Source organism: Gekko japonicus, unplaced genomic scaffold (genome assembly GCF_001447785.1).
Source record: "Gekko japonicus isolate JY-2015 unplaced genomic scaffold, Gekko_japonicus_V1.1 scaffold3620, whole genome shotgun sequence".
NCBI lineage: Eukaryota > Metazoa > Chordata > Lepidosauria > Squamata > Gekkonidae > Gekko > Gekko japonicus.
In genome coordinates, this window is record NW_015165932.1 from 47,749 (window position 1) to 59,810 (window position 12,062).

General features: G+C 40.4%; 2 protein-coding genes across 2 annotated transcripts in view; both read left to right on the top strand.

Annotated features, from left to right (window-relative positions):
- Nucleotides 1–330: 330 nt before the first annotated feature.
- On the top strand, nt 331–6,340 carry LOC107110622 (vomeronasal type-2 receptor 26-like). The gene is made up of 4 exons (XM_015411421.1): nt 331–1,116; nt 1,251–1,478; nt 4,715–4,841; nt 5,430–6,340. The coding sequence occupies exons 1-4, from the start codon at nt 331–333 to the stop codon at nt 6,338–6,340; spliced, it is 2,052 nt and encodes a 683-aa protein (XP_015266907.1).
- A 3,219-nt stretch (nt 6,341–9,559) lies between these two features.
- LOC107110623 (vomeronasal type-2 receptor 26-like) overlaps nt 9,560–12,062 on the top strand; it is a 19,688-nt gene continuing 17,185 nt past the window's right edge. The window contains exon 1 of the mRNA XM_015411422.1: nt 9,560–9,663. Within this exon, the coding sequence (XP_015266908.1) occupies nt 9,560–9,663 (104 nt within the window). The remainder of the gene's footprint in view (nt 9,664–12,062) is intronic.

Sequence of the window (12,062 nt, forward strand, 5' to 3'; positions counted from 1 at the left end):
TCCTCCCAAGGAGCAGGCATCTTTTAATTTCATGACTGCTGTCACAGTCTGCGGTGATCGGGCCTTTTAAAAGTCACTCACATGCCAACCCTGATCAGTCGCAGAGCAGAGTTTCTGACCAAGTCCAGCCATCAAGTCAATAAGTTCCTTACCTGGAAGAGTAAGTAGAGCAAGGTATCCCCAATACCTAGAAAGTTGGGAAATGGAAATAAAATTATTATTCTCAGATACTCCTTCTCATCTCTCTCTCCAATTTATGTCTCTTAGATTTCATATGGATCATTTGAAACAACAACAAATTATGGAACATATTTCCCTTCCTTTTACCGCATGGTCCCCAATGAAGGCCTTCAGTATGTGGGAATTGTTCAGTTGCTTCTACATTTCAGATGGAAATGGGTTGGGCTCATCACTACAGAAGACCAAGCTGGGGAACTTTTCTTGCAAGAAATTGAGCCAATGCTTTCTAAGAATGGGATCTGTTCAGCCTTCACAGAAAGAGCAGCTACAAAACAACATATGGATATCAGAGCTGAAAACATTCAAAATTTTTACAGTAATAGTTCAGTTTTCCTAGAAAGCGAAGCCAATGCAATTATTGTACATGGAGAAACATCCAATATTATATGGCTGGCAACTGTTATATGGTTACGGTCTCTAGCTGATTTGGAGTATACAGAGAGAAGCTCTGCAGGAAAAGTGTGGATAACAACTGCCCAGATTGATTTCACTTTCACAAGCACTCAAACATCCTGGGACATAGAAATGTTTCATGGTGCTCTTTCCTTCACAATTCACTCCAGTGAGTTAACAGGTTTCCAAACATTTCTTCAGACTGTAAAACCTCCATGGACAAACAAGGATGGTTTTTTCAAGAACTTCTGGGAAGAAGAATTTGATTGTTCTTTTCCCAGTTCTAGAAAGTCTGCAGAGAATAATGAATTATGTAGTGGAGAAGAGAGACTGGAGAGTATTCCAGCAACACTTTTTGAAATGAGCATGACTGGCCACAGCTACAGCATCTATAACATAGTTTATGCTATGGCATATGCCTTACATTTCATGCACATAAAGGATGGGAAGACACAGGAAAGCAAGAATGTGATGCCCTGGAAGGTACTCTGTCCCCATGACTTAGATACCCTGTCATGTTTTCAATACTGTAAGTTGGTGTGAAATGCATCAATCAGCATATCATTAATCATTACAATATTCTAATACTCTATATCTCTTTTCCTCATTTGGCCTAGCTCCACTCATTTCTTCATTGGATTTCATTCAATAACAGTGCTGGAGATGAAATTGTGTTCAATGACCATGGAGAACTAGCAAGTGGGTTTGATATTACAAACTTGGTCACTTTTCCAAACAACTCTTATGTCCGCATCAAGGTTGGAAGGCTGGATCCTTCGGGTCCTCCAGGAAAGGAGCTCACCATTAATGAAGCTAGAATTTCATGGCATGAAAAGCTAACACGTGTATGTATGGGTGACCCCTTAGCCCATAAGACTATCAAGCAGTTGATTATGAAGAATATCAATAGTACCATCTGCCAAGCTAGGTGTTTTTTATCTACTGTGTATGGAAATCCCACCACACTTTACAATCCCAAAATATTCGTTTAACCTTACAATTCCAAGATACAGGCAAGCAATTATGTTCAGAAAATTAAATGTGCTACCATCTGCAATCTCTATAGGCCATGTATTTGGTATACTATTTTCAGACAGATATTGCAGTTGTGGCTAAGAAGTCATGGAAACTCTGAAGCATGTTCTATTTGAAAGTCCATGGTATAAGGAGATAGATTCAGGTTGGTAGCCATGGTGAAAGATAAAGGTAGATTCAATGCCATATGTATTTTTTTTAGAATTTTTTATTGCTTTTCACTATAAACTACCAAACGACACACTACAAATTCAGAGTAGCAAGGTACATTAATCTATCTTGCGCTTTGGATGTTTCCCTACCCTACATATTCATGTTTACAATATATCATTTAATTTCTAAGTAATAAGTATTCAAATAGAAAGAACAAAAGTTTCTTAATTTTAGTATTGCATAAGGGCAATAATATAAATTCTTTAAACTTTAACATAGAAAGATCTCAGAACATCATTTGGATGTCTTTTTGTCTTTGCGCTTCTTCTTCTTCTTCTTCTTTTGCCAGGGGATTTTAACCTTGTAAGATCTGGGTGCAGCATCTCCCAAATCAGAATCAAAGTCACAGTCAAAGATTTCACCCAGGGACACTGAAGTAGATGAAGAGCTGTCAGTGGCTGATGTCTGATGATCGCTGTTTTCTTCTGTCACCTTCTTTTCCTCTGCTTCTTTTCTTTCTGTCTTTTTGTCGGAGTTTGATGCTGCGTCAGGAATGCTTCTGCTTTAGAGAGAGAGTCAATCTTTTCCTTCTTCTCTTTGTAGTTGAATATAAGACCTTCTGGTAAAATCCATCAGTATTGGACATTGCTCTTTTGAAGGAATATTGTGATGTTTCTATATTGCTTCCTCTTCTTACGTATTTCAAATGGAACATCTTTCAATATTTTTATCTCTTCCTCTTGGATTTTTAATGTTATGACAGTAGAAGCTTTAAGTATCAAGTCTCTTGTTGATCTTTTTGCAAATTTAACAAATATTTCCCATGGAAGTTTTTTTTTTAACAAACTCTGAATAAGTTCTATAAATCATATCTATGTCTGCTTGCAATATTTCAGGTTTGCTGTTAATCAAGGGGGCCAATGCTTCACTTAGGATTTCTCTTAAATTTTCATCTTTTTTTTCTGGTACCCCTTGAAATTTTAAAACATATACGGATCTTTCCATTTGTAATTGTAGTAATTGTTGTTTTTCAGAAGCTTTTTCTTTATCAGCAATGTCCATTCTTTGATCCATCTCTTTGGTCTTAGTTTCAACCTTTTTTAGCTTTTTGTCCATCTTCTTTGATTTATCTTTGGTCTCCTTCAGCTCCTTCTGCAAATCATCAAATTTCTTATTGAGATTCGTCAGCTGATCCAGCAGGGGGCACAAGGCTTCAGAAATCGTACCAGCTATATTGGTGGCAGTTTCTGGTCTTGTGACTGGTGATGCTGTGCTGGCACTTCCTGTGGTGCCTCTACCTCTGAACGCCATTCCCCCCCCATGATGCAACATTGTTTACATTAAGGTAAAAGTTCTTAAAAGTTCTACAGTTTTTCTGTGGACTGAACAACGAGCCCTGCTGCAATCCGCTTGGGTTGGGTGGGTTTCTAAGAGCTTGTTGTTGGTTTGCTTCCCGTTTCACTGCTTTTTATGCTGTAGAATAGAGTTCTTCCTCCCGAGAGTTCCCCCCCTTTCTCTATGGGGCTTTGAAGTCTCGCTGTCAGTTCCTCCACCCTCTTTACTTTTGTCTTTCTTTTGAAACTTGCTCACTCACTATTTTTTTCCCTCTGGGTGTCATTCCATAGGGAGAGTCCTTTTGCTTAAGTCCTTGCATGCTCTGGTCCGGTAATTTCTCTGGCCGCCATTGCTGGCCTCGGGCCCAGTCTTTCAGTATTCATGCTGTTGAGTCTATATATGTGAAGAGATTGGCCAGTATCAGAGCCCACTACTCTACATGTGATGTAAGTAGCTCGGCTACTATAAAATCACTTCCTGGGGCTTAACCATTTTTCAACTGCAATATCAGCAATGTGACTTCACTTACTCTAACTGGCAACCATGATGGAACATCTCTTAAGGAGTTAATAATGGGTGGTTTATATTGTCAGTCCTCATACAAAGTGGCAAAATGGTTTTCCCAGACCTCCACTTGTCTAGAACTTGCCAGAGTATCAACTTTGCTTCCCTGTAAGCCAGAAGTCATTTTCCAAAAACTTATATTATCTTTGAACATAGTAGCCTTAATAAGTGGTTGCCATAAAAGGTATGTGGCTGCCATCTTTTTGTTTTTCAACAGGATTTAGTAGGCTCTTTTCTTGGCTTGAGTTTCAATTTTAGTATCCAGGGTGAGGTTAGATTGAAATGCTTTAAAGCATTCTATAAGCTCTATCTTAGCCTGGATGCTCTCACGCTCAAACCAGGCGGGCTGATCACAATAGGTAGGAATGATTGGCAAGCAGTCTGAGATATCCAAAAGATTGGAGGTAGTGTCTGGAACAGTGCATCACTGGCTGTGCAGCAGAGTGTGGCTGGGAAGGAACAGTGCTTGGTGCTGAGCAACATCTTTCTGAACCTGGTAGTGGCTGTACAGTGCATCCAGTGAGGGGCTGTAGCTGGGCACATCTTGGCACATTTTGTATAGGCAATAATAAACGAACCCAGAAAAAGATCCTGGCTGTGTTTACAGTAAGGGTGGATCTGCCAGAAAAGGAAGCACAGGATGTCTAGCACAGCCCACCAGTTTAAATATGTTAGCATATTTATGATGCAGATCATATTAATGCATTAAATCTACTAGTTAAACACAAGCTGTTGTCTCAGGTCTTCACTGAATAGATGCCTGGGGCAAAGCCACAACTGGCCACACACACTTTCTAAAAAAAACCTAGCAGATCCCAAGAAAAATGTTGGCTGGTACAATGAATCCCAAGGGTACCATGTTGGGGTTCTCCTTCAGTAAGTATTTATAACAATTGATGTGCCCTCCTGGAGATCTCAGATATCATATTTCTGTATATTCAGTCGACCCTAAAGTGCTTTTTGAAGCCTACATTCTCTTATTTCCCCAGAATAGGTGCCTCCATTCTCTGTCTGTAATGACCACTGCAAGCCAGGATACAGCAGGAAAAAGAAAGAGGGAGAGAAATTTTGCTGCTATGATTGTGCTTCATGTCCAGAAGGGAAGATGTCAAACCAAGAGGGTAGGAGATGAATTGTTACAAATACTCCTCGAGATAAATAGAAAGCATTTTAGTGAACTAACTGCTGGGGTTGGACCTGGGGGTATTTGAATATCGGTATTTTAAGCAATATGAAAAACATGCTAATGATTCTGTTTAACATCAGTTCATAATCATTTCCTTAGTTCTTCACAGATTCTGCAGAGGTATTATGGGGATTTCAGAGGTACAATGCAATTCTAAGAAGAATATCATTGTTCTAGGTCAAATTGACAAGAATGGGCTTGGAGGGGTGTAATGTCTGATTAGGATTGTACTGATATTATGAACTATGAAAAATGAGTGTCAAAAATCTTTCAACCACGAGGAGATTTATTTGGTCCTTTCTGTCCTTGAGAGAAGGATCGATAGCCACTTTAGAGTATACAATACTGATGTAGAAAAACTGTTCAGTCCCTGGCATCCCATGATTTTTCTATCATGTTAGGATACTTTCAAAAAATTGTTGTCACTCAGAGCCTTAGTTATGGAGCTAAATGTAATTTACTACCTCATATCTGCTTCATATGCCTGCTTAGAAAATTTAAGTAGACATCCTTCCTTTTTCAGACATGGAATACTGTGTTGCCTGTCCAGAAGATCAATATCCAAGCAGTAGTCAAGATCAATGCATCCCCAAAATTCCAAATTTCCTCTCCTTGGAAGAACCTCTGGGCATTCTGTTAGCCTGCTTGGCTCTCTTCTTTTCGCTGATCACAGCTTTGATGCTCGGAATTTTCATTAAGCACCAGAACACTCCCATAGTCAAAGCCAACAACCGCAACCTCACCTACATTCTCCTCACCTCGCTCCTTCTCTGCTTCAGTTGCTCTCTGCTATTCATTGGACAGCCAAATGAGTTGACCTGTCTGCTCCGACAAACATTGTTTGGAATCATCTTCTCAGTTGCTGTTTCTTCTGTCTTGGCAAAAACTGTGACAGTAGTTGTGGCTTTCATGGCCTCCAAACCAGGAAGTATTGTCAGGAAATGGATGGGGAAAAGAATGATGTATTCAATTGTCATTTCCTGCTCCCTTGTTCAAGTAGGTATTTGTAGTCTTTGGTTGAGTATTTCTCCCCCATTCCCAGATCTGGACATGGACTCAGTGATGGAAAACATCATAGTGAAATGCAATGAAGGGTCAGTCACCATGTTTTACTGTGTCTTGGGCTACATGGGCTTTCTGGCCACCATCAGCTTCACTGTGGCTTTCCTAGCCAGGAAGCTGCCTGACACTTTCAATGAAGCCAAGTTCATCACCTTCAGCATGTTAATCTTTTGCAGTGTCTGGCTGTCCTTTGTCCCGAGCTACCTGAGCACCAGAGGAAAAGACATGGTGGCCATGGAGATCTTCTCCATCTTGGCCTCCAGTGCTAGCTTACTGTGCTGTATCTTTTCTCCCAAATGCTATATCATAATACTGAGGCCTGAGTTGAACAGCAGAGAGCAGCTGGTAAGAAAAAAGCATTATGATATTTAATAGTCCATCCACCTGCTCTGTTGTTAGTTCTGTTTGTGCTGAAGTATCCTGGGAATGACCATGGCAGTGCTAGTCTAATCTATTGAAAGAGTCAGTGTGGTCTATTCCAAAATATTCTTTTTTATTCCAGATGTTATGGGTGAGGAAACAACTGCCTGTATAATAAGTTCTTTTTTCCTGATTTCCATGGTAGAAGTCATTACTAAAATGGGGAAGGGGCTCAAAGCCCATCAAGGAGGTTCCATGCTGACTCTCTGCTGAATGGATAAAATAAAGGAATCAAACATTCTAGTGATGCATGTAAATCTACAAAATAGAATGTGAAAACTTCTTCGAGAGAGAGGAAAGCAGTAGCTACACTGCATATCGAAATATTGACTGAAACATTGTTAGACTTTTATGACAAAGAAAGAGTTGCCTTTAAAAGACAAGAAACAAATGTGAAAATAATATATGGTGGTAATTCCTTAAATATAGGGAATGTAAGAAATAGATAGATAGATGGTTTTCATTCAAGTATGTCACAGCCTTTTTTAAAGTGATTATAGATTCAGTAGTAGGGATTTTTATATGTGCTACATTTGCCTCTTTGGGGAATTGTTTCATTTCATCTGTAAAATACAAAACAGTTTGTTTCATCAACACAGTTGTGGCTGCTCATGTAAAATACAACAGCATTGATCTATAATCTAATGTATTACAGCAAGAGCCAGTAAAACAGTACAGTTCTGATATAAGAAAGATTAAAACAGTAATAACATAGGAGTTGTCTAAAAACATTAACAAGAGAAAATTAATAAAATTAGTAAAATAAAATAATATTAAGAGAATCACACAATTTTTTCAGCTAAAATAAGTTTACATTTCCTAATAGCTAAGCAACAAAATTTTGCCACAGAGTAAGTCACTGAGCTCTGAACGTCTTCTAAGAGGAATTTACAAAGGACTTCTGGCCTAAAGTCAAGATAAGACTGCAGAGAGCTAAATCTAGACAGAAGGGGCAATATAAGAAGATGGTCTCGTTCCTCCTGATAGAATCTGCAGAACCAGGAGGACATGAGTAACTGATTCCACCATATTAGCCATGCATGGGCATATACGTTCATGCATTGGAACTCGAGTGAATTTACCTTGCAGTATAGTGGAAGAGAGTGCCTCAAAACGGACTCTGGAAAAGGTCCATCTATAGGGCTCATAGGTAATGTTAACTAAATAAAGGGCAGCAGTAAAATTAGGCCAAGATTTTATATTTTGGAAGTTCTTGAGTAGTGAAGTTTCTTCATTTTGTAATTCAGTATCATGAACCCTCTGCGCGACAGCTGTTCTTGCCTTGTATAGGCTTCAATAGAAGAGATCTTCTGGGAATAGGCCAATCTGATTTAATTTATTAAGAATTTGTGTGGACCAGGCAGGGTATGGGTCTGAAGCTAAAAGGTAAGGTATTAAACCTTTTGGGTTGTAATGAATTTTTAGGCAGAGTGTTATAGCCTGCTCACAGACCTTTGCTTCAACTCTGAGTAGCTCAGCCTCTTGTCTAAGTGTTACAGTAGAAGTGCTTCTAGGAACGCCAAATAGAGATCTAAGAAATTTAGACTGAACCCTTTCAAGGGTCTTTAGATTGGCAGAAAGTCCAATTTGTGAACCATACCGGAGTTGAGCCAATGGGTTTGCCTGGAAGGTTTTTAAGGCCATGGAGAGAAAACCTGCACCTTTCCTTATAAATAATCTAAGAATGGCATTTGCACTTCTCTCTGCCAGGTTAGCTGATGAGGATAGATGTGCTGAGAATTTGGAATTATATGAAAAGGTAATGCCTGAGTATTGAAAGTTCTTAACTTGATCTATGGCATTTCCTTTAATATTGCAGTTGAACTTCCTGAATGGGTTACCAAAATGGACAAATTTAGTTTTAGCAAAATGAATAGTTAATAATTCGGAGTCACATTGCTCTTTAAATTTTTATCAGGGCTCACTTCAGGCCAATCCTTGTCTGGGATAAAAGAACAGCATCATCAGCATACATTAATATTGGAACCTTTCTGCTACCTGAGAATGAGGGAGCATGAGCATCAACTGAATAAAGGCATGTGATCAAAGAGTTAAATAAGAAAGGAGCCAGAAGGCAACCTTGTCTGACTCTTTTTTTTTTTGCACTGGAATTCTTTTCGATAGTTTCCCATCTTGTGTGAGTCTTATTTGGATAGTATTATTTTCATGCAGTTTAATTAATAAAAGCAATAGCCTTCTATCGATACCCATGTCAGGCAATTTGGCCCAAAGCCTTCACATAGAAACAGAATCAAAGGCTGCCTTGAGGTAATCTAGGACCAAGCAATGATCAATAGTAGCGCGCCCAGGTGTGAAACCAGTAATTTGCTATGATCTAGCCATTCACACAGCTTCGGACAGAGGTATTAAGTATATAACTTACAAATCACATTCAGAAGACTAATTGGCCTGTAGTTCAATGGGCCATAGGGGCTACCCTTTTTAAATAAAGGAACAATTATAGCCAAGCCCCAGTCTTTAGGAATCTGGAGCCCACCAATCTATGTGCAATTTTAAAAGCTCAGCAAGTCAACCTCCTGGGGCTTTTCCAGATTTCAGTTGTGATATTAACAAGTGTCAGGTCCCACCGCAATCAACGGAGTACACACTTGTAAAAAGGTATTACTTTATTGAAGCCATGAGTCACTGGGAACACAACGGTAACTTCTTTATCAGTGCTTAATACTTCTCATCGTTTCTACTCATTAAAACAAAGCAAAGCAGAGAGCCGCCTCCATCTCTTAACCACCTGTGACCTTGGAAATGATAATGTTACAGCAGACAGGCCTGGCGTAGACTAACAAGAATGCAGCTATGAATATATGTGTATGGGTAAATGGGCTGACTACTAGGGAGGGGGGGAAAAACATACAGAAAAGGTACATTGGCAAATACAGGTACCAAATACATATAGGAGGTCCGAGAACCATTGGCAGCTTGCTGACATACTGCCCTCCCGAAAATTCACTTCCCACCACAATCTCCCGGTCAGGCCGGGAGACCTCCCCGTTTCCCCGGGAAATTCCGATGGAACTTGTGCAGCATGTGAGGGGCCCGAATATCCCCTACTTCCACCCATTCAAGGTGCTGGGGTCCGAAGTCTTTCCATTCCACCAGATAAAACAGTTTACCACATTTCAGCTTAGAGTCTAGAATACTCGCTATCTCGTAATGTTCCTGGCCATCCACCAGGACAGGCAGTGGCGGTACATTGTCCCCTCGCCAGGGGCAGGACCCATTGTGTTTCTTCAGAAGGCTGAAATGAAATACAGAATGTAAGGATCTCAAATTCTTAGGCAGTTCCACATCAACAGTGACTTCATTGATAAACCTTTGCACTTTAAAAGGTCCTATAAATTTCCAGTCCAATTTCCTGCTGGGACGCAACATTTTGATATTTTTGGTAGACACATACACCAAGTCCCCAGGCCGCAGAGCCCAACCCTCCACCCTACCTCTATCGGCCTGTTTCTTGTAAGCTGCCTTGGCAGCATCCAGTGTCTTGCAGAGGAGAGGCCATGCCTCCTGCAGTTGTTTACACCACATACTTGCATCACCCGTCCCCAATTCCTGCCCCCCCCAAAAAAAATGCATAGGAGGGCTGTCATAGCCATACAGTGCTTTAAAAGGGGACATGCCAATGGACACATGGCAAGTGTTGTTATAACAGTACTCAGCCAGAGGTAATAAGTCACACCAATCATCTTGTTGCTTAATACTTCTCACAGTTTCTACTTATTAAAACAAAGCAAAGCAGAGAGCCACCTCCATCTCTTAACCACCTGTGACCTTGGAAATGATAACGTTACAGCAGACAGGCCTGGCGTAGACTAACAAGAATGCAGCTATGAATATATGCACATGGGTAAATGGGCTGACTACTGGGGGGGGGGAACTTACAGAAAAGGTACATTGGCAAATACAGGTACCAAATACATATAGGAGGTCCAAGAACCATTGGCAGCTTGCTGACAACAAGGTGGTCTCAGATACAGAGACTGGAGGCCATTGTGTGGAGTGATCTAAAAGAATATCAGGAGGAGCAAGATACTGCTGATCTCTAAATAAGCTGTTATAATGCTCTTCTCATGCTTCTGCAGAGATAGGATTGGGAGCATTAGAAGTCTTGATTTGTGAATTGGAGATGATTTTCCAGAAGCTGACATTATCCTACTTTTGTTTCTGATTTATTTGACAAATATGAAAAGAAGCTAAATGGTTTGAAGGCTGTCATGTAGCGAGGATGTTATGAGGATTAAATGGAGAAGGGGAGGGTAAAAATAGATATCATTTGCCCAATGAACTGAAAGAGAGACTCCAACCAAAGGCTAGATCCAACATTCTAATGTCCCTCCCACCAAAGACAGGATCCAACCTTCCTGTAGGCTGGGAGTAGATGAGAGAATATATATTCCTAAAGCTGCCGCCTAAGATTATGATAGAAGAATTCAAGATTTATTTGTTTGCAGCTCAGACACTTAAGGCCAAAGTAGGCATCATGGTTGAACACACCTCTTCCTTGTACACCCCTTCACCACATTGTGAAGAAGGATTCCTGTCCTTCCTTACACCATCAATGAATCACTGAACAAAAGTGGGAATGGGAAAATCATCCCTGATCTCATAAAATTCCTGTACATTTCCCCTAGGCAAACATCAACTTTTGCTAGACTTCTAAAATTCATGGAATTGTATCCTAATCCAGATGACATGTGAGCCCCTGTTTTTAGCCATTGAAAAGATAGTGAGAGCTGGCCACGTATCTCACATAATATAGCCTAGTTTGGTCCTCAGTCTGCCAAGAATAAAAATTGTATGATGTCTTGCAGATATCTCACGAATTTAGATTCAGGTGTGGGATGTGATTGAGGTTTGATCATTCAGTCCTTGAAGAATTTGGTTGCAGGGGAGGAAGTATCCCCTTGTAGTACTGTCACTTCTGTTCCAAGCATGCCCATTTCCCATTTGATTCCCTCCTAAGTCTTATTATGGAATGTTGCCACTTTAGTACATAGAAATTCTGGTGCAATCTGAAAACCATGTTTGCTTCCACATTCTGACACAAAGAACTGTACACAGATCTCAAAAAAAAAAGTGTAGTGTGATTATCTCCCCTGTAATGATCAAAATCACTGTAATTGATCTGCCCTGTCAGAGCTGCAATGGCTCTCCAGGATACATAAAAAATGAGCATCTGAAATGTGTAGTTATAAAAACTCCTGTGCATCTGTCATAGCTAAGATGAGGGACTGGAGACATCATCTTTAATCGACACTCCTCAGCTGGCATGCAACATTTCCTTTTTGCACCCCATTCAGTCAGATGACAAAGCTGGTAAACGCCAGGTTCAGAATTTCATTTGAAGTGCCAGCTGCCGTCCAAGCCACCTTCTGGAACTCCTGGAGAAAACTAGGACACCAGGAGAGTCTGCATCTGGAATGAAACTTTGCCATCATCAAGATGGAATCTTTGGTGCTGCTCCTGTTCTGTCATGTGGCGTACAAGATACATAGTCTGAAGTGTGTGCAGACAGAACCCCTTCATATTCCCCATGAGTGGCACCAGCCAGGTGAACTGCTCATCGGTGCGGTTGTAACTCATATTGGTGGTGATTCCCCTAAAATTTCCTTTGACAAACACCCTTCTCAGGAATCTACTAACTACCCACAGTAAG

What these genes read in the sequence shown, in the direction of transcription:
- LOC107110622 (XM_015411421.1), top strand. Translation starts at nt 331, where the DNA reads ATGGTCCCCAATGAAGGCCTTCAGTATGTGGGAATTGTTCAGTTGCTT. An exon ending in GGCATGAAAAGCTAACACGT is followed by an intron (nt 1,479 to 4,714) that starts GTATGTATGGGT and finishes TCCCCAGAATAG; the next exon opens with GTGCCTCCATTCTCTGTCTG. An exon ending in GAAGATGTCAAACCAAGAGG is followed by an intron (nt 4,842 to 5,429) that starts GTAGGAGATGAA and finishes TTCCTTTTTCAG; the next exon opens with ACATGGAATACTGTGTTGCC.